The sequence below is a fragment of the Micropterus dolomieu genome, linkage group LG09, assembly GCF_021292245.1.
Source record: "Micropterus dolomieu isolate WLL.071019.BEF.003 ecotype Adirondacks linkage group LG09, ASM2129224v1, whole genome shotgun sequence".
Classification (NCBI taxonomy): Eukaryota; Metazoa; Chordata; class Actinopteri; order Centrarchiformes; family Centrarchidae; genus Micropterus; species Micropterus dolomieu.
In genome coordinates, this window is record NC_060158.1 from 18,389,524 (window position 1) to 18,411,223 (window position 21,700).

General features: G+C 39.6%; 1 protein-coding gene and 1 pseudogene across 5 annotated transcripts; both read left to right on the forward strand.

The window, feature by feature from the left end:
• Positions 1 to 3,832: 3,832 nt before the first annotated feature.
• Positions 3,833 to 9,263, forward strand: LOC123976813 (annotated as a pseudogene).
• Positions 9,264 to 9,874: 611 nt separating this feature from the next.
• Positions 9,875 to 19,740, forward strand: LOC123976826 (transmembrane protein 196). 5 transcript variants are annotated; one of them, XM_046059176.1, is made up of 5 exons: positions 9,875 to 9,959; positions 15,659 to 15,715; positions 17,777 to 17,912; positions 18,775 to 18,893; positions 19,047 to 19,740. In XM_046059176.1, exons 2-5 carry the CDS (start codon positions 15,674 to 15,676, stop codon positions 19,116 to 19,118), a joined length of 369 nt encoding a protein of 122 aa, XP_045915132.1. In that variant the 5' UTR covers positions 9,875 to 9,959; positions 15,659 to 15,673; the 3' UTR covers positions 19,119 to 19,740. The 5 variants fall into 5 exon arrangements, with proteins under 5 accessions (XP_045915132.1, XP_045915133.1, XP_045915129.1 ...); XM_046059177.1 differs by lacking the exon at positions 9,875 to 9,959 and adding an exon at positions 10,066 to 10,249; XM_046059173.1 differs by lacking the exon at positions 9,875 to 9,959 and adding an exon at positions 13,279 to 13,443 and having other exon boundaries at positions 19,023 to 19,740.
• Positions 19,741 to 21,700: the final 1,960 nt, after the last annotated feature.

Below are 21,700 nucleotides of genomic sequence, written 5' to 3' on the forward strand. Positions count from 1 at the left end.
GGCAGAGAGTTAGATGAGAAGATCGATACCACTGGAGTGGTATTGTTCTTTTGTTATTATTCACTTACTTCTATTAATAACCACATCTGAAGGATGGACGGGAGACTGCCTTATGTATTGAGCCGAAGTGGGAATAAACAACAGCAAAGCAACCATGTTGTTCTGCTGTCTTCTTGTTCATTAACGCAACAGACTTCAGCACAACAGCATTCTTCTTCTCTGCCTTTGTGTGAGTTGACCATTTTCTATGAAGGAATGAATTTTAATTAAATATTCAGTATAACTGCTCAGGATTTCTCAAAAACTGAATTTGAAAACTGAAAACTGAATATCCTAAAAAGTCAAATAATTTCCAATAAAATAGTATTTTGCTAGAAAATAGTACTTACAACCACTCCCATGTCTTTATGGCAAAGGCTACCGTCAGTAGGAAAAAAGGGGAACCAGCCAGCCTGGCTCTATCTAAGGTAAAGCAATTGGCCAAAAAGCACTAGTAAAAGCCAAAGTGGACAAAATATAGGCTAGCTGTTTCCCTCTATTTCCAGTCTTTGTCCTAAGCTAAGCTAACTATGTCCTGGCTGTAACTTCCAATTTAATAGATATGAGAGTGGTATTGATCTTCGGCAAGAAAGCAAACATCAGGCAGGTTTCCATCCAAAGAGAGAATTCCTAATAATGCAAGTTTCCATCCACTACCGTTACATGAATATTAGTTGGTTCATCAAGATGGCATTCTACTGTTGCAGAAGAAGAGGGCACAATATGAGCGCCAGTCAAACCACAAATGACAGAAAATCATATGAAAAACATCGCTCCACACACATCTGATGTCTTCTGCTGTTGCTGTGTTTTGAGTCTTCAGAAAAAGCTTGAGAGGATGTTTTAGCAACATGCTTCAAGTACGTCATGATTCATTTGCCAAGTCAGTTTTCACTGCACTTTGTCGCATTTTGCTTTTATCGATACAAAACTTTTTCACCTCAGCCAAACGTAAAAACGTTTCTGCGATATTTCAAAAAAGATTTCTCCGTTTTGGTTTCTTTTAGCCTCAAATTGAAAATCCACATGAAAATAGGTGGATGGAAGCACTTAATGTTGAACCATTTATTTAATCGACAGTGATATACACCCAAGTGCATGTGGCATGTGTCATGATCATCATTATCAACACCAACAGAGAGAAATTTACATGCACACTAAAAACACAGAGGTCGGACACCAATAGTTAGGAAGGCTACAACAATGCCAACAACCTAAAATGTGTTGGGGTTAAGATAATAAAAAGAGGCTAAGATGCGGTGGACAGAGTAGGTGAATGTGTGGAGTCTGTTGGTTTGAAAGGTAGAGAGAGAGAGTGAGAGAGGACAGAAATCCAGTGTGTCATCAAGTCTGCCATTGATTAGAAGCTACTGTACGATTCAGGCAACGGGCCAAAGGCTGCATCTTATCCCAGACTAATAAAAGTCTGCTGAGCCAAGTGAACAGCCACTTTCTATTGAAGCTGCTGCTAGAAAACATGCCTATGTAACCAAACATTCCAGAAACATGACAGAGAGCAGAACTCCTGACACCACATCCAGGCTGGTCAGAAGTGACTTAATGCAAACTCATTTCATCTCAACTTCATTGAGGTTTTCTGGCAAAGTAAAACATGCTGGGGTTTACTCTCCATCAAGACAATTAAGTAGCTGTTGCTAGTAGAATCTGACTTTTTCATGAATTCGTGTAAACAACAATGGATTGGAAAGTTTAAAAAAAAAAAAAATTTATACCGTAACAGGTGGTTTCTTTTTTATCTATGATATCATCACTTCTAATGTCATCTTTTCAACTTTTTAGCTGTAATCTGTCTAAGGAAATGTCTTGACCTTGGAAAATCGGCCTTGGGCTTGTTGGAAATGGTGTTTGTTAAAGGCTGTTAAAACAGACACATTAAAGGATAAGTCTTATGATGTTCTGTATTTTTCTTTATGTCGAGTCCCGTGAAAAGACCAAAACCAAATTGATCCAACAAACAATTATCTGTGTGTCCAAAACCTAGATACAGCTTATCCCTCTGTGTCATAGAGCTCCATTTTTGTCCATGATAATAATAATAATAATCAAATACACAGTGAGCATTCCCATTTCACAATAGGTGATGTGTTCCTTCATTAACATGGACATGGGCACTGTAGATTTATTTATTTATTTATTTATTTATTTATCATTTATACCATCCTGCTGCTGGAAACACTCACTAGCACACATCAATCCGCTACCAAAAGTAGCCCCCAACAAATGCATTATTTACTCCTGTTTGTGTAAAGTTTCCAAAAAACTACAGTGCCCAGCTGTTTTAGGAAATGACCTAGCCTCTTTTAAAAATCTAAGTATATATTTGTGACCTGTTTTTAAAGATTTATGTCTTCAGCGGGAACAAATGGGCTTGGGGCTGAGAGCCACGGTCAGGGTATTGAAGTCAGAAAGTATAAAGAGACAGACTGAGACATGGTTTTTTCATAGGATTTGTTGACAGTAAGAAAATGTGGTCTAATGCCAGGCTAATCTTTTAACACAGGTACAGTAAACAACAATTTATTTGTTAGCAATCAAAAACTGCTGAGCAAGTACGTATTGAGCCTTGATGTTTAGGAATTTGCATTTTTGCAATTGTCAGTGTGATTTTGAATGAGGTTTTCTTACTTCTGGATCTCAAGACCCAGTTTCACTTAAGCTTTCTATTGCCAACCCTGCCTGTTCTGTTATTGACATATATTCATATGTCCCTGTGATGGCCTAGTCTATCACCCTCTTCTTCTCTGTCTCCTCATTATAGATGCCTCATTGTGTCATTACCCTAACAACATGCCAATCATAGGATTTGAATTATGGATCCACTGCTTGACGTTGACAAACAATGGACCATAGAAAGTCATTCTGCTGGCATCAGTGAGAGACGTCTTTTACCTGCCCATAGCTGTCAGTTTGACCTTTTTTCATTCAACAGAAACAGAGGCAACTCACCTCGCTGACACAATTTCGCAGTCCTCACGCGAATCTGGCTTAATCTAGCTGTCATTACATGCTCAAAAGAGGATGCACGCTGTATGTAAACACCACCAGTGCAACTCGTTGCCTTTGTTTACACACAGCAGCTAAACAAAGAACACTTTGCTGTCCACCCGCAACATCAGCACCACACATGCTTCACATCTCATGCCACCTAATATTTAACCCTCACCTGCAAGTCATCCGGTTAACCCTTTTACCCAATTTAGGGAAATAAATTCTTTATGTCAATTACAGTGAGAGACTTAGTTTATTACTAAGTGATAACTCAGTAAACCTAGCTGAATCTAAAGCAGTCTAATACAACAGTCATGCAATAAATCTTACCTTTGTGAAGGTTTTAATGTTCAGTTTTTCTTGAAACGGTTTTAGAGAGGTGCTGTTGTTATGATCATTTTGGAGGATGTAGTTTAGGTGCTGTTGAATTGTACTGAATTATACAAAAAGGTGTTTCTGTAGCTTATACCGTCATTGATATAAATAGGTTTGACAAAGTAACATTGTAACAATTCAGTTGCTGCACACATATCACTGATGAATAAAATGAAATAAATAAACATTTAATTTAATAAAATAATGTGCATCTCCGGGTGTAGCCGCTACACAACATTGATCGGTTTAGTGAGTAGCAATACATTTAATTTAGTGTTTGTTGTTGCTACTCGCATTCCTCTTTTTCTTTTCTTTTCTTTTTTTTTTTTTTTAGCAAAATCAGAACACCTTGTCTTTGTTTTGGGGCACAGCAGCATGTTGACTTTTTGTGAGGTTTGGGTTGGTTGGAATGTCTGTGTCTGAGAGCTCCTCTGGGTAAAAGCGACTACAGGCATTGTGCTTGGTTATAAGCAAATGGTAAACTTGTCTAACATGATCATTACTTGATCATGCACACAGGTGAAAGAGTCATGACACATGCGTTAATCCATGTTTTCACATTTTAATCTGGTATGTCATCACTTATTTTTTGGTTGCAGCTGCTTTGAGTATCCTGGAAGTAGCGCTGAAAACATGAACTCTAAACACACCCCTGAAACAGCAACGCCTAAAGTAACACACGGCTCTATGACTTTGGATCCTGTGGGAGCTGCTTTTACTCTTCAGCGAGTCGATTGATAATTGATCAGTTATAAACCTCTTCATGCACACATGCAAGTAGAAAGCCTGAATCAGGTGTATGTTTTTTGAGTTACGTTTTCTCAGTGCAAATGCTTAGATTTTTATTTAAGAAAGATAAGAGGAACCCACCATGTGTGGGATTATGGAATTTTTGACTTTTTTTTAGAGGGGCTGGGAAAGGCATGCTGGCATTGGGGAGTTTTATTGAAGATACTAAGTCTCCATATGGAGAGAAGAATCTATGGTAGGGCCCAATGTCAGATTTAAAGTCAGATTTATCTGTTTAACTGATCAGCTGGCTTCTGAGAAATGTTGTTTAAAAAGCACTCATAATGAAAAAGAAAGTAAGAAAGAGAAAGTAAGTAAGTAAGAAAGTTATTGGCTGTGTGAAGAATAAGATTAATCAATGTATGTTCAAAGCTGGAATAACCAATCACAGACAAGGATTTACTCTACATTTGCCATTTTGTTTGTCTGTTTGTATTTGTTGTATCCAGTGATATGTTGTTCTTTTAAGTTCATTTTTGTTTGTATGAAATCCCAAAAAAAATCTGGTATATTTAAATAGGGATTAAACTATAAGAAAATGCCTGAAATGGAAAAGAAAGCCAGACTGGAACAGTGACAAGAAAAAAACATCAAAGCTCCAAACATCAAATATTCAAATCAAATGCAAACAATAGACTAAAACTTCCAGTTCAGATAATGTTACTCATCATCAAGAATGTTTTCTACAATCACTTCAAAGCATGTCTCAGTCAGAAGGCATGTGCTCACCACTGGGATTTTGATTGATAACTGAGTGGCACTATTTAAAGGTAGGGTTTGTTTAGAGTGGCGTTGTTGTTTCGAGCATGTCATTGCTTTTAGATTATCTACAAGTCATAGAAACATTTTTCTCCAAGAGCTGACAATGATAGGCATTTGACTTTCACCTTGAACAACAAATTTGACTTGCATGTGTCCATGAATACAGTATGTTAACATTTTCTTCTTTGTGTCCTTTCATTTGCACGCATTAATCTGCGGATTTGACTTGTGTGTGTCAGTGGTGGTTGATTGCTTTTGTGTGTTGGCTGTGTTTGGGCTTGTTTGTTTCTAGGGTTTGGTGGCTTCATCAGGGGGACAGATGAGGCTGAAGAATAATCCCTCACATTTTCCAAATTTCCAAATCCTTTTATATTGAAAACTATGTGCCAGTGTATATATATCCTTGATTCTGTTTGAGCGGACAATCATATGAAAATAATCAATATCACCAGGACCACCTTGACAATCATCATACTACATGATAGAGGTGTAGCATGATGATAGCAAAAACACGTGTTCAGCAGCGTAAGCAAATACAACTGGTTTCTGTTTCTGGGCTCCTGAGGTTTGCCTCATTATCATGTCTTAGCATTCATATGTGTGTTCAAGTTTCAAAAGCTTGCCTCAGTCGGTCTACTGAAAAGCAAAAAGATACATCCAACCCTTACCCTCTGTGGGAAGGTGAGACCAGCATGCTTTATTCAGTGGTGAAAGACACTAAACACTTTAAATGCCAAGTATTGTTCTTACTATGGCATGTAAATGTGGAGAAATTCATCTAAAGCAGTAGTTAATCCTTTGAACTGATGATTTCAATATTTTAATGCCAATCCAAGCTGTAACTGTGAGTCACCTTTATGGGAATGATGAATGAGACTTTTACTTCCAGAACCAGGCGCACATTTCCACTTTATTTGGTGCAGCCCTTGATGTAGTTATCGAAGTGATCACCTCTACTTCTTTTTCTGCTCCCACAGATGATGACAACAACTTCCCAATGAAACACTGTTGAGGAATATCATGAAGGCATAGATCCAAATAAAAAGCCTACGGTCCAGTGGTTTGGATTGTCAGTAACAACAACCCAGCCGCTAGAATGGCTGTAAAAGAAAGATATTATCATTAAATGTTCAGACACATCTTTGGTGCAGCTTTCACAGTGCACCATTTGTGCTGTGAAGACTATTATTCAAGCATTTCTAGCTGTGACGTTTACCTCTCATGTAAGAACTCGATCCACAGAGGCTACATCACAGAGAAGGTTAACTGGCCCCTTGTGGAAAGTCCCTGTAGTTTTGGGTCTACCAAGGGAAAACTACAAGCAGTTCCTTCCCTCTAATGCCTTTAATTACATAAATGAAGTGGCAAAGTCACTGGCAGAGTTTCTGCTCCACTTGGACTTGAATGATGAGGTGTACATGCACTACTTTGAGTCATGTCACTCCTCATCTTTCCTCCATAAATTCATCCCCCCTGGTTAAATGACACCATTTGTTTTTGGCCTTAATATCAGAGGGTAGAGTTCCATGTCTCACAAAGACCTTTTGACTGAGTTTAACATTATGGTTAAGGGTGCGAGGGCTTCTTACTTTGCCACGTTAAATTCTTCCAGTAAACACAACCCTAAAGTCCACAGTCAACAACACTTCAAGCCCTATCTGGTCTCGATCATAAATAGCTCCCTCAACATGGAATTGTGCAACCTCTTTTGAAATAGACTAACCTTGATCCGTCCCCTCCAAAAAAACTACAGGCCTATTTCTAAGCTGAAATTTTGAGCTAATTAGCAGAGTTTCAGGAGCAGGACCACACATCAATCACATCATTGCCAGCATTTCCATATATACCCACACCTCCCACCTCTTCTTCTTCGCTCTCGCATTCTGCATCCCTCCCCTTGACCCCTTTCTCTGTCCCGCCTCCTGATCTCCTTCTTCGTTTCCATAGGTTTATAGGGGGTCCGTCATGCCTGGGTGCTATGGCGGATTTCCCTTTTGCAGTTTCCCCACAATGCTATTCAGCAACTGCAAGCCTCATACATCTTTCTGTTTCTATCGTTAATCAATCATTTCATCATATCTGTTGACTGAGTGGTCCAAGTTGTGGAACAACTGCCTTACTGCCATTAAGGACTGGACTTTTTATAGCTTAACACAGATAAGATTCCTTTTTGTTGCATACGATAGCATAGCTTCCATGACAGCTCAGCGTATTGGGTAACTTTCGTCAACAGTTAAGTCAATCCTCAAGAATCTTGGTGTTTGACCAATCTACTTACAATCTACTTTGATCAACATATCATATCTTTGACCCGTATGTTTCTTCCATTTAAGAAACATTGCCAGACCCAAACCTGATATGCCACAACCAGAACTAGAGATGATCATTAATTTCATCCCAGTTAGACTACTGCAACTCCCTCTTCACCTGCCTCAGCAAGTCATCTCGGGACCGTCTACAAATGGTCCAGAATGCTGTTGAAAGGCTCTTGACCAGGTCTAGCAGGACAAGTCCCATCACACCTATCAATGTCATTGTTACACTGGCTCCCTGAAAACATCAGGTGATCGTGCATTTCAAGTGGTGGCTTTAACACTGTGGAATGCTCTTCCCTTAGACTTACGTTCTGCAGTCTTTTTAAACAGGTGAAGACTCTTTTATTTAAGCTGGCCTTTGTCTTGCCATGCACTATCTAAAGAATGCAAGTGTATGTATTTTAAGGTCCGTTACTGCCTGTTTTATTGACTGACTGTGAATTTTAAAACGTTGCTGCTTATGTTTAATTGATTATTTTACTGTTTTCTGTTGTTGTTGCTTGTGTTTTAATGATTATTATAAAGCTACTATTTTACATTGATGCTTTTGTTTTATTGTTGGCTCTATTGATATGACACTATATTATTTTACTCTTGTAAAGCACTCTGTGACTTGTTCTGTGTAAGGTGCTTTATTAAATAAACTCAGCAAAGAATTCATTCAGCCCAACTGCCTTGCCTGAGAGCAAATGTCAAGAGACCAGGATTTTTCCATAGTTCATGACCTTTATAAGAGGTACTCTTCATGAAAAACCCAATAATAGCTGTTCACACATCCACATTAACACACAGATTATAAACAATATACTTGATTATTCTGGCCACATCTTGCCGTTAAAGTAGCTGTCAAAAGATGGCCAAAATGAGATAAACTGCCAGTCTTAATGGAATAGTTGAACATTTTGGAGAGAAGTAAATTAGACAAAAATTCCAAAATGGCTTTGCTGCTTTTGATTTAACAGTAAGTTTGGACTCATTTAAACTCTCTTGCTGAGGGAATGTGTTGCCAGTGCAAATTGTACACGGTATTCTGTTCCTTGCAGGTTTAATATGGCTTCCATTCCAGTTTTGGGGGGGTTTACGAGCTACCCTGACAGTTATTTTCGTCCTGGCTGGAATCATAGTTATGTTTTTAATGTACTATGAGTAATTTCCATCTCCAAAATGTCATCCTCCTCCAGCTCATTCAGGGCATCTGGCAAAGCGGGCCAACTTTTACAAAACATCCCAAAACACCACTGACACAACAGACAGACAAGCCTGTAATGTTGCTGTGGTTCTGGCCAAAAACGAAATGATTGCTTTTCAAGACTGTGCCACCTCACAGATGGCAGATCTTTATTCTCCAGAATTCATAGAGTTTTGGTATTTCACAGACCTACCCACGATTACTTCTCCAACCTTCCCTCGTCACCTAGAGTCAGATTTCAGAGGTGGATCTGATTTAAATCTGACTCACCTACCAACACACATAAGATAGCAGGGCATTGATCTACAGGAAGGATGCAGATATTCACATTTGTTGGCAAGTGACTGTCAAGAAGAATACAGAGAGAAGAAGGAATTATTGCTTTTTTGAACTGCGGATAGCAATGATCTCAACACAAAATCATAAGAGAGATTCAACTACAGTGAGCTTGTGAAACACATCAAGGTGGACATCTTTTATGGCTCCTCTTGAAGAGTGAGTACTCTTTCCTGCCTATCAGGACCTGCAAATTCTACCTTTCCTTAGAGAATTTAATTCACAAAGATTACATTACAGAAGCGTTCAATGGATCTCTGACAGCTGGCACTGTGCTGATAGTTTTGGACCCACTGAGAGGGAACTATGAGTATTTTGCCCCAGGCACTTCCTTCATTCATGTAAATGACTTTACTGATGCCACAACACTGGCTGACTTCCTCCTGATGCTGGATGAGGATAATGAGGCTTACATGAGATTCTTTAATTGGCTGCAAACTATACTGTGAGAGGTCATCTTACCAAGGATACAAGCTATCTGCAAGGCCTGTCATCATGCGCACATTAACAAGTACAGAGCTGAATCTGATCTTTATAAGTGGCTCTTATTGTGATTCTGTTCCTCCTTATTAAAAAGGCAAATTAGAATCATGCTGTACAGAGAAATACTCTTATTGTTACAAATATAACATTTGGCTCAACACAGGTACTTGGTAATATAATGTTGTGAGGCATGTCATTGTAGTCCAGTAAAAATCTCATAGTTTATTTATGTAAATGGTTTATTTTGCAGAGTAGGAGAATTTCCTCAAACCACGAAGCAACAGTAAAAATACCTAAAAATAAAAATCAAAGTCACCAAATATTCAGTTTTCCACTGGACAGCATCTATTGTTGTAGAAGAAAGTGAAGACCTTTATGAATGTTACTTTGATTAAACAGCAAAAGCAATAAATATGAACAGTTTGTAACTTTGGGCCATTGTCCATATTTCTATTCACTTGTACAAAGAATAAATGATTGCTAGGAATGTAACTGTAGATGTCATGACATCAACAAGACAGTGGTGCATATATTGCCACAGGGAGCAGCAAAGCTTCTTGCTAGCAAAAGAATTTAGATTACACCAACCTCAATTCAAATGACTATGTTAGGCTGGGCTGTCCAGGATTCAGGACCAGACACGGAAGCAAGGTTAGAAACAGGTACAGAGGTTTTATTAAACAATAGGTAGTGATGGTGCTTTGAAATCCTCTGAGAGACTGGGACTGAGAGCGGGCAATTAGGTGCAGGCAGGCAGGCAGGCTGGGCTTCTAGGACTGTAGCAGGTATCTGGAGCAGGAGCAAAAACACAAAAAGCCAAGCTAAGATCTAAACCACAAAAGGCACACAAGAAAAAACTGTAAGGCTGACCATAGCAAATGACAATCTAGCAAGGACTGGTTGGAAAGCCGGGGGCTTTAGACAGCAGTGGTGACTGCTGAATCTGCTTCAGGTGAGTAGGAAGCCACAGGTGTCCTGATGAGGAGAGAGAGAGCCAGGAGCACCACACCCACTCAACACAGGACAGACTGATAATAAAACAAAAACACAAGGGAGAGGGAAAACAGACAGAACATACTAGGACTGGGGAGGCAACAAGCCGAATCATGACGGACTCATGTTTTAAAGCCATTTAAGTTTGCTTGAGTTTGTAAAGTGACATAAAAGAAGATGTTTTGATTGAAGCACAGGGGCCTTGGAGCTGTACTGTTCACTGAACTGTATTCGGACCTATCATCCTGTGCGCATTATAAATAATTAAAGGGTCCAATTTCTGAAATTGACCGTCATTTTATTTTGGTGGCTCTTTGACATGCACATTGTTCTGGTTTAATTTTCAGTGTGTTCCGTAGATTATCCTGTAAGATCTGTTCTCTGTTTCTGGAAAGAGATGTTGCTGCTGAATTCTTTTTTTAAATGTTATTTTATAACACTACAAGAATTACAAATCAAAAAAATTAATTCCCTCCATTAAACACCAGAATGTTGAAGTTAATATGTAAGTGATTACTGTCACGATGACAAATAATTATAATGGATCTAAATGTTATTAAACTTTTTTGTATTATTAATATTAAATGTAATGACAACACTGTTCATTAGATGCACCCTATGACAGCAATTAAGTTTATATTTAGAGTATATCTCACACTAATTTCTAGATAGCTTGTCATGCTTGATTTTGCATGTTTAGTTTGTGGCTTCTTGGATATTTGACTTTTCTAAAATATTTCATATTGCAGACCCACACAGGCATTTCATTGTGGAAACCCAGAACCATACTGTTACTGATATTTCTTATTTTCCACATACAAACAGAGGTCATTTCAGAGAATATTTTGTCAAATTTAAGTTGAATCTTCGGCCATATGGTACCAAACAGACTGGCTTACAGCATAGGTGTCATTTACAGTGGGGATGTCCCCACCACTTTTTGAAATGGCTAATTTTGTCCCCTTTGTTTTGAAATCACTTGCTAAAGGTCTTCTGAAAATTAGCTTACAACTAGAAATGTTAAATAACAATTACAATGATATGAGAAAGGTTTACTTGCACAATAGGAAAACATGAAATGCAATGTAAATATAGAAGAAACAGATCTGCCTTGTCCAAAAAAAGCAACTTAGGCTAACTAAACAAGCTACTGATTACTGCATTATATTTTATAATATTTTTATTTTCTGAATCCACCTGAATTTTTTTCCCCTTCATATAAATAAAGACATTTCCACAATAAATTGGTGCAGACATGTCTCCAGAATGCAATGGAAATTAAGGGTTTAATGCACAAAATCTTCTGGGGGAGAACCCCCCAACCAAGTAGCCAATTGCATCAATGAATATTTATTCTAAATTACATATAACTATCTTGTTGTCTTGTTCTCGAGACTCCAATATGCATTATTGCATCTCGTGGACCAAGTGTTTCGTCACCTTAATCTGAGCCCTTAAATGTCCCCACCACTTTTCAACACAAAGTGACGTCCTTAGCTTACAGTAAATGAGTCACCTGCTTCCTGTTTTACCTGGTGACCCCAAATGAAAGTAGTGACTCATAACATCCCAGGTGGCTTAACTATTTATGAGGTGATATGGAGTAAAAATTACAGAGGATCATCCAGATCTGATTTGGTGTTCAGCATCATTAAGTTAACATAATTACACCAAAGCTTCCCTCAGGAAAGAAGGGGAGCGAAAACCAGAAATGATGTTGGTATGGGATTTCATAAGTAGGTGTTGAGGGAGTCTGGCACAAGAACTTGAAACAAGAACATGACCATGAATGAAATCATGCAGAGACCAGTGGCGCTCTATGAGTTTCTCCAGGTTGTGTGTGCTTGTAGGAGGAGGTAAGATGGGGTGAGATGATGCATTGTTTAGCAATAAAAGACTGTAGACACCACTGTTTATAATTACTTGAACTAGGCCTGGATAACTCCTTTTGTCATGTGAGTCTGTAAATGAGGCACAATATGTAATTCAGTTTCACAATTAAATGGAATCACATGTCTAAATTGCTATGACAACAATGTAGTATATCTGTGAGTCTGTTTTGGGGCGGTCATCTCCCTAAGTAACCCAAAGACAAAGCCAGTCCCGACCCGTAAAAGCTGCATATAAAACCTTTGCAGCTGCTGAGAGTTTCTTTTTATTCCAATGCAGTGATAATTTTAATGGATGAAGAATCACTCAGATTTCATGCACCTATCTGGAACACACCAGAAAAGCTACAACCTGCTCCAGCTCTCCAAGTTAAGTTAACCTTTTTCTGTTGGGCAGTGCTTTTAGTAAATCACATTTTCTGCTGTGTGGTCATATTTTGCACAGCACTGTAATTCTGTTTGTTGTATTTTAATCCATTTAAGCTTGTTTTTGTGTGTTTTAAGTCATAAATAGTGCATAAATAGGATTTTGTTAGTTTTATATCCTGTCCAACCGCCCTTTTCATGATGTAAAGAAGATTTGCCTTGTTGTTAAAAGGTGCTATACAAATAGAATTGCCATAAATATCAGTAAGTCACATAGTTTATATGTTTATTCAACCGATCCAGAGTCTGGAATTAAATCCATTTAATCAGCAGCTGAATGAGCTGTCATGGATACTCATACCTCTTCATAATGTTACATCTGTGGTGTTTGAATGTTTCCACATGGGGGCGGAGGGTTAATTCATGCATCGTGAGTGTGCGTGCGCGCGCGCGTGTGTTTGCAGTGGTGCTTAAGTACCCTGGACAGCGCCAGGCGGCACACAGGCACTTCAGCAAGCAGAGGAACTTCAGTGGAGCGCCCTCTCTTCACCCGAACCTCTCAGGTTCCCTGTAACCTTTCTTCTCGACTTGGACCTACTTGTTCGGATAGCCGCTGTTTTCCAGCCGGGCATGAAGCCGTAGAGCCGCGCCGCCCTCGGAGCACTGAGAAGCGAACTCCTCTCTCCTCCCTCAGTCTGCCTCCTGTTGGAGCTGGAGAGATGCCCGGGGCAGGATGTGCTCCAGCCGCAAGATCCTTTGGAGCCTGCTCCTGCTGTCCGTGGTGGAGGTGGGCCTGGGTGTGGCGAGCATCGTCCTGGGAGCGGTGGGCATTAGCTGGGTCCGGGGCCAGCACAAGCCGCAGCAGGGCGACGCGTCCCCGGTTTGGAGCGGACTCTGTGTACGACCTGCACAACTTTTATCCTTGGTTTTCATTATTGTCTTCCAGATAGGATAAGTATCTCTAGGGATGTTGTGGAGTATAGAGGCACATGTTAAAACTCAACTATCTTTTCAGCCATTTTTTACTATTTTGACTTACCTTTGTGAGGAATGTTTTTTTTTAGATACATTCATTATAGGCTGCATGTAGGCCATGTAGTAAGTATTACAATTAAGGCAATACATGAATGTAAATTGTCTTATAAAGGGAAAGGCATGATTTATTCTGCTTTGGTTAAGTATTGTTTTATTTTGACTGGAAGATATCAACCTACCCCTAGAAGTTGTGTTCTAGTATATATTTTTTTAAACTTAGAAATATTTCAGATTCATTTGACAAAATATCATTTAAAACACTCAGAATACAAATCAGCATTTTTTTTTCTAAAAACCTCTAATGTCTTCCCGATAAAGACTGTGTTAAGTTACTCATATCACCCCTTTTGTTGTTTTCACAGTAAAAAGCTTTTGGTTGGAGAAAGATTGTTTTTTTGTTGTTGTTGATACTGGGGGATGTTTATCTAATATCAATCACTCCACAACTGACAGCGCAAGTTGTGGCTCCTTCCCTTTTTTCCATAATACGTGCCAAAGACCCAGGAGGTGGACTAAATGTTTGTCCTTTATGTGTTTGTGCATTCAATGTTAGAGAGACACACACAGCCATTGTGCCCACTAGATGCCTCTGTGCTGGAACTAACGATCAGTCTCATTAATTCATGCTTGAATTGCTGCTCTGTTTCATGGCATGGTCAAAGCTTTTACACACTTAGACATCTTCTCACTCTTCTGCATATGTCTACTTTTGGTATGGTGCCTCAGTGTCTTGATATTGCTACAGAGCAATAAAAAGTTGAGTTTAGTAGCTATATATAACCTTGATTCAGCTACTTCATGGCTGCTGCTCCAGCAGAGGAATCACAGTCTGTCTTTTAGCTGATGCTGAGAATTAAGTGTCTGGAGCTCAGGCAACTTGAATCTTAAAGAAAGTTCAGATTTTTGGAGTTTCTAAAACACATTGTATAGGTTGTATATTTGAGTGTGAGTGCCTCCATAGTGTTGTGTATGAAGTCACTGCAAAAGTGTTATGCAATGTGATGTCTGTGCATTCAACCTCATAGCTGTTGAATGCTGTGTGCTGATTCAGCAAGCCGTGTCTCGTGACTACTCAGGCACTGAGAGTCATTAAGACTGGCTGACCAATCTTTGATTATAATTTTAGTGTCCTGCTGAACAAGGAAGTGAAGTCATATCTGATATTTGTCAGTAGCCTACATTTCAAGATATGAAACTTTTTTTTTTTTTTTTACATATTACTTCATTTAAATATTTTAATATTCAGAGCTTTTCATGTTCAGAGATACTAGGCAACCCTTTGATAACTGGAAGATTATCTGGTTACAGTCAGTGAACAGCAGACCTGATCCATAATGTTTTTTGGGTGTGTAACTTCTAAATGAAAAGTCCCAATCAGTCCCAATATCAATAGTATTTATTTATATAGTATCAATTTAAATAAATTAAAGTATGCAGACATGTTAGGAAATTTTAAAAGTGAAACTGAGAAAATCATATTTCAATGTAAACTGTAATATAAAGTCTAACAATACAATCAAGAAAACTAACTGAAAGTATCTTGACAAAAAAAACTTTAGAAAACTCCATCCACTGATGAAGGCTGCATGATAGGGCTGAAAGCCTTGGAAGAAATCAAGTAAGGGGACCTTGAGTTGTAAATAACAATGGTAAAGAATAAACCTTCAAGCTTAACTTAAAGGGGTGACCTCCATCTTCTATCACACCAATAAATTAATGTAAAACTATAACAGGTAACTAAAAGTTAGATTGAAAATGAGAGGAAGCCAACACACACACACACATACACACTACTGCTCCCAAACACTCTCAGCAAAACAATGCAGCTCGCAGCTCATTGTGCTGTCCCACTTGTAAGTGCACTCTGCCAGTATAATACACCACCGTGCTGTTCCAGTTCAGTCTGAATCGTTGACATCCAGGACAACATGGCGTCCCCCTAGACGCCCACGATGACACACTCTATTTTTGGAGGGAGAAAATTGCATCTGAATAACTGACTTCTTAATGACAAACTAACTGCAACTTTTCAAACTATTAATTTACTCAATTGTTGTTCTCTCTCTGTCTATTTCCAGTTTCTGGTCTGCGGGATGTGTGGCGTATTGTGTGCTCGAAAGAGGACAGGTCTTATTGTAAGTATATGTATATATTTAGATGTGTTGTTTCCCAGTAGCCTCTTTTGTTGTCCCTTCTCATGTATATTAGTATGTGGTCACACTCTAGATGAAGATCGAAACCACACCCACATCTGTACAGTAAATATGAAGCTACAGCATCTGTTTAGCTTAGCTTACTATAAAAGCTGGGAACAGGGGGAAATAGCTAGCCTGGCTGTGTTCAAAGGCAACAAAATCCTCCTATCAGCACCTCTAAAATCCATAGATGAATACGTTATGTCTTGTTTGTTGAGTATGTGCCCAACTATGTCTTGTGAACTTTCTGGAGTGTCCTCCGGTTGCCTGGCAACTGGTCCTGGCCAAGAAATAGTGCAGCAACCTCAATAACATGTTGATTAGTGAACTTTTTAGAGGTGCTGGTGGGTGGATTTTGTTACCTGAGTTTTGGGGCCTGTTCAGCTTATCAGTGTCCTCTGTTGCAGACTTCATGCTGCCAAAGCTAACTGGAAACAAAATTCAGACACATTTTTGAGATGACTGGCGATGATGGTGAGGCAAAATAGCCATTCAGATGCTGAAGATGAAAACCAAATCATTATTCATTATTATGCACTGAAAAGCTTAAAATCATCCTTTCAAAGATTTTTTATTTTGAACACCAAATACAGTTTTTTTTAAGGAAAACATAATATTATGCACTGTCACCCATCAGGCATTAAATATTAATCCACACACAACCATGCACTCTGAAGGTTACACATATACTGTATGTACGCTCTGTGTCATGACTATCGACAGCAGGTCTGCACAATCTACCCCTGGAAAGTAAAGACTGTCTAAATTTGTCAAATACCCAAAGGTGCTTTTGTGTGTGTGTGTGTGTGTGTGTGTGTGTGTGTGTGTTGTGCGCCTCCTGAGCAGGTGCATACAGTGTGCTCTGAAAAAGACATCTGAGGAAACCAGAGGAGACAAGCAGTCACCTCTCCTCTTCTCTTTCTGTCGCGCTTTCCATCTTTTTTGCTTAGTGATCGCCTCGCAGTCTCTCTGCATGTCATGCGAGTCCTCGTGTTTCTCTCTGACTCTCTCTGTCTCCTGCGGGGAGGGCACTAATGATGGATCAATGTCAGCACAATCCTCTGTAACAGAGACATTCCTCAACCTTTCTCTCTCTCCATCTCACCCTATCCATCCACCACCTACTGTTGCTGTTGCCATCTTTATCCTCATGCCTTTCCCCCTTTTTCCATCGCTCTTATGTCTCCAGTCGCTTCCATGCTTTGACTCTCTCCATCCCCTCCCTCCTCGTCAGCCTGTGGGGTTATGATTGCGTTAAATTGGTATGGCTTCAGGACCATTGCCAGCCGCTTTTCACACTTCACCGGTTAATGACTGAAATAGGAGATGCCTGTTTCCATGTGGTTAAAGGCACTAAAGGCATCTGTACTGGGAACAATGAAAGAGAACCTGAACACAACACACACACACACACACACACACACACACACACGGGGAGAGAAGTGAATGACGCGCATACACAACAAACGGGGAGTAGAAGTGAATTGATTGGATTTTATTATTTCTAATTGCAAAGCAATGGAACTGCAATCACGTTCCCATGAGTTCCTGATGGGAAAAAAAATTAGATTCTCATTCTGGGTTTTCCAGTTACATATTACAATTCTAAGGAAGTAATCCGTAAAATGTGATTGATTAAATACTGAAAGTAAAATCTCACCAGTCCTCTAACAGGCACACACACATACACAGGAGCAGAATTACAGCAAGCGAGTGATGCAAGCATATTTACAGGCCGTGCAATATTTCTGGAAGAGACAGTGTGCTTTGAGAGCAATCCAATTTTCTAATAGGAAATGAGATTTATTTTGACTGATATACATTACTCATCAGAGCAGCTGTCGTCCAAAGCAGCAGAATGATGGAGATGGAAGCTCAGTAGTAGTTTATATATCTCCCATCACATCACATTTTGTCAGTTTGTTTACGGTTTTGTTGATAGGGTGTCAATTCAGCCGTGTGCGTTAACATGGGCCACCCTTCTCTGTCCCCGTCCCTTAGATGATCCTTTTTTCAGCATGCTGTATCTGTGGTCTGATTGGTGGGATCCTCAACTTCCAGTTTGTTCGGGCGCTGAATAAAAGACCAGACTCCATGCACTCGATCCATCTGGCTGCCATGACTCTGGCCTGCCTGGGTAAACAACAAATTACAAATGTGATGCAACACAACACAACGGAACACACTTGTAAATGTCTATCATATGTGACATGTGTATGCTGTAATGTAGGAATGTTGTTAGAATACGTCTTAGCTCAAGTCACTCAGAGGAGTAGATGTATTCAAAGGTTTAAAATAAAGGTAAAGAAACTTCTTATTCGTCATCTATCAATACTGCGAATGATCCCAAATCTTATTACTGTGAACCACACTCATCGTAGCTCCACCTCTATTACAGGACATGGTCAAATGTTCCTCCACAAATCCCAACAGACACGTTCTTAGGGGTCTCCCCCTAAAATGTGTGTCTCCTGCAACTCCTCTTCTGACTTGACAAGTCTACAGCCACACTAGCGGCTCTGCACTTATAGGCACAGTTATGTTTTGAGCTAAATGCAATTGTTGGCATACTAAAGCAGGTATAATGTTTAACATTTAATGTGTTTGCATGCTAACATTTGCCAGCTAGCACAAAGTACAGCTGAGGCTGATGGGAATGTCATCTGTTTTGCATGTATTTGGTCATAAAACAATGTAGCAGAAAAATTTTAATTCCTGATGGTGGCACTAGATGAAAAGTTGAGGAAACCCAAAGTCATTAGCATTCATGCTCTTCGGACCATGAAAGTTTGGACAAAATGTTTTTGCAATCCATTCCATAGTTGTTGAGGCATTTCAGTTTGGACCAAAATGATGGACCAACCAACAGAATAACATTCTCGAGGCACGTCACTAACATGGCTGAAAACACATAAAATACTAAAGCACGCTCTTCTTTTTAAAATAAAGAATTCTTCCATTGTTTCTCCAGCTGGTTTGCCTTTTCCTGTCTTGTCCAGGGATCTCCTCCTGTACCTTATCCACGTGGCTGACCTGTCGCCTGGCCAGCTCGGAGCAGCAGAGGATGTTCCTGGAGAGGGAACACTCGCTGCACCACTCTCATGAGATGACCGAGAAGGTAGGACATGACAGCACTGGTCAGCTTGGTCAGCAGTATGGCCTTTAGCTCCAGCAGTTGCAGGAAATTGTATGTTTCATGACCTAAGAAGATTTTAAAGTTTGGTTTGGTGTATGTTAAGTTATCAAGTGTGCTTGTGTGTCCGCCCAACAGGAGATCTTGGACAACTCCAGTAACGGCATTCCTCAGATCGCCTACAATGGACACACCACAGCATCGCCGTGACGCCGTATCACCAAAGGGAACTTGCACACACTGAAATAGAGACAGTTCATAAACCGCTTGCTATCAGATGACAAATACAGCATGTACTTCTTTCTACATATCCTGCAGCGCACACACAGTAACTATATCCTGACTGCAGGGAGTGAAGTCAGGTCTCTCACATTGGAACCCTTTACTCTGCCGTCGTAGTATAAGAAGCCCATTTTGACAACAAGAGGGAGGCATTTTTGTGCTTCTGAATGATTATGCAAACACGGATTCAAACCCCCTCTGATCAACTCAAACCATAGCCAGCATGGAGAGCTGCCATTTGGGTGATAATTCAGGTGACAAACATCTGCGTGACATCATTTGACCTTTAAACTAATGGAGAGATTTTATCCAGTCAGATGCCTCAAAGTGATGAGCACAACCCAAGCATGCAGCTGATTCACTTGTTTTAAAGAGCTATGACTATTTCAGTCTCAATGTCCTTATTCTCGCTCTCTGTCTTTTTATGGGTTTATGGAATGCCAATGTTGAGATAGCCTACAGTAAACTGTATGTATAGTCTGATAATGGTATGCTTTGATATGAAAATACAGTGATGCGCAATATACTGTACTGTATATCCATGCTTGTATATCAGGAATCTAGCTGTACCTATAAATCAAACATATTTTTATAAATGCTTCTTATAAAAGTGAATTCAGTTAAACTATGACAAATATGACTGATGGTTTATCTTGCATAGTTTGTTTCAGTGGACTTTAGTGTAATATTTGTATTGCGTTTATTCATTCACACACACACAATACAATATCATCTATTGGCAACCTGCGCACCACACTGTCAACATAATCGATGTGGAGCAAGATTTAGGAAGGCAGCGCATTCCAGCATTCCTATGGGACTGCAGCTTAACTCAGTAATGCCTTTGGCTCTGCTCAGGGTTCACACACTCAAGTTAAGTAAGATTTACTGAAGTAAATCTGTTTTATTGCATCTCTCAAACCTCTAAATATACAGTGCTTCACATAGCAAAAGCAGAAAGGGTAATGAAAAACAATATCATATACACTCACATGCATTTACACAGACACAGCTGTGACCTCTAATGAAGATATACAATTGCTCTGACAACATCATGCTGCTCAATACCTCATTATGGTGTTTTCCCTCTCCAGAAAGCACCCCATACTGCGTGTGTGTGTGTGTGTGTGTGTGTGTGTGTGTGTGTGCTAACTGGGAGAAGTAGCAGAAGCTGCTGGGGGCGCTTGCTGACTAAGAAACCAACGTCACTATTTATCACTGGGACAACAGGCAGGAGTGGTGCCGTATAAAGCATCAGATCTGCAATGCACTGTGTGTGTGTGTGTGTGTGTGTCTGTGCGTGCGTGCATGCGTGTGTGTGTGTGTGTGTGTGTGTGTGAAATGCTGAATCATGTGACCTCCTGTGGTGCTGCTCTGTCAGAAAACCGTAACACTAGATTAGGGTTTGTGTGTCTGCAAGTGTATCCTTCTTATGCATGTGTCTATACGTGTGTGGGTGTGTGTGTGTGTGTGTGTGTGTGCATGTGCACTAGTTGCACTAATTGACACCTCAGGTCACCCTAATGATCTTAAAGTGCCATTGCAGGCAAGAACAGGATACAGAATCAATGACTGTGTCTTTTAAGATGAACAGCTTTTACAGCACTCTTGCCGGGCTAGTCAGTACACAACTTAAGGTTTACATAACGAAGGGCCTGTCTGTGAGGCAAATGTTTTTCAGTGGATTCAGTGACAGGAAGGATCATGTCAATTATCAAAATACTGTCCCAAACATTTCAGTTTGAGAACATTTCAAATCCACTTTGTCCTAAAGATTATGAGAAGCTTTTGTGTCTGTAAGTCTGTAAATGTGATTTATTACACGAGTAAATAGATTTTCTGCCCTGAGAGCATCGCCAGATTAACCTGCAGGGGCTGCCCTGTTGGACCTCTATTCCTATCCATTCTCTGTGCAGAGCGTACAGTGTCACTCTGCTGGAATATTACATTACATATTACATACTCAGCTTTCCTCTCTGTCTGATTAAACACATTCTAATTTGGTTACACCAAATAAGCACAGCATCATCTGAAATAATGGTCTTAAATATAGATTTTGACTGGTTCCCTTAAGACATGGCCTAAAATCAGGTAATAAAGCAATACCCAGCTTGTCGTGTTAGTTATTATTGTGGTTTGGTAGTGCATGTTTACCCTCCACCTACAGTGGATATTTGTAACATTTCAGCCGCTTATTAGCTGAGATTTAAAATTTCAGCAGTTTCACAAATACAACAGTTTCCACGGCTTGGGTAGGTTTAGGCACAAAAAGGATCTTTGTTTGGGTATGTTCATGAATTGTCACATATAAGTCTACTCTTTTGATGATCTGTCATACATGAAATGTTACAATTACTCTAGAAGCTTCCTGTAGACAGATTATCCAAATAAGGTGTTACCATAGAAATAAAACTGTAATTTAAATTATCAAAAATTAGAGATTGTTTATTCAGTAAAATTTTGACGCTGGACTGTCACTATTTTATTTAATTCTTCGACTGTCGTTCCAC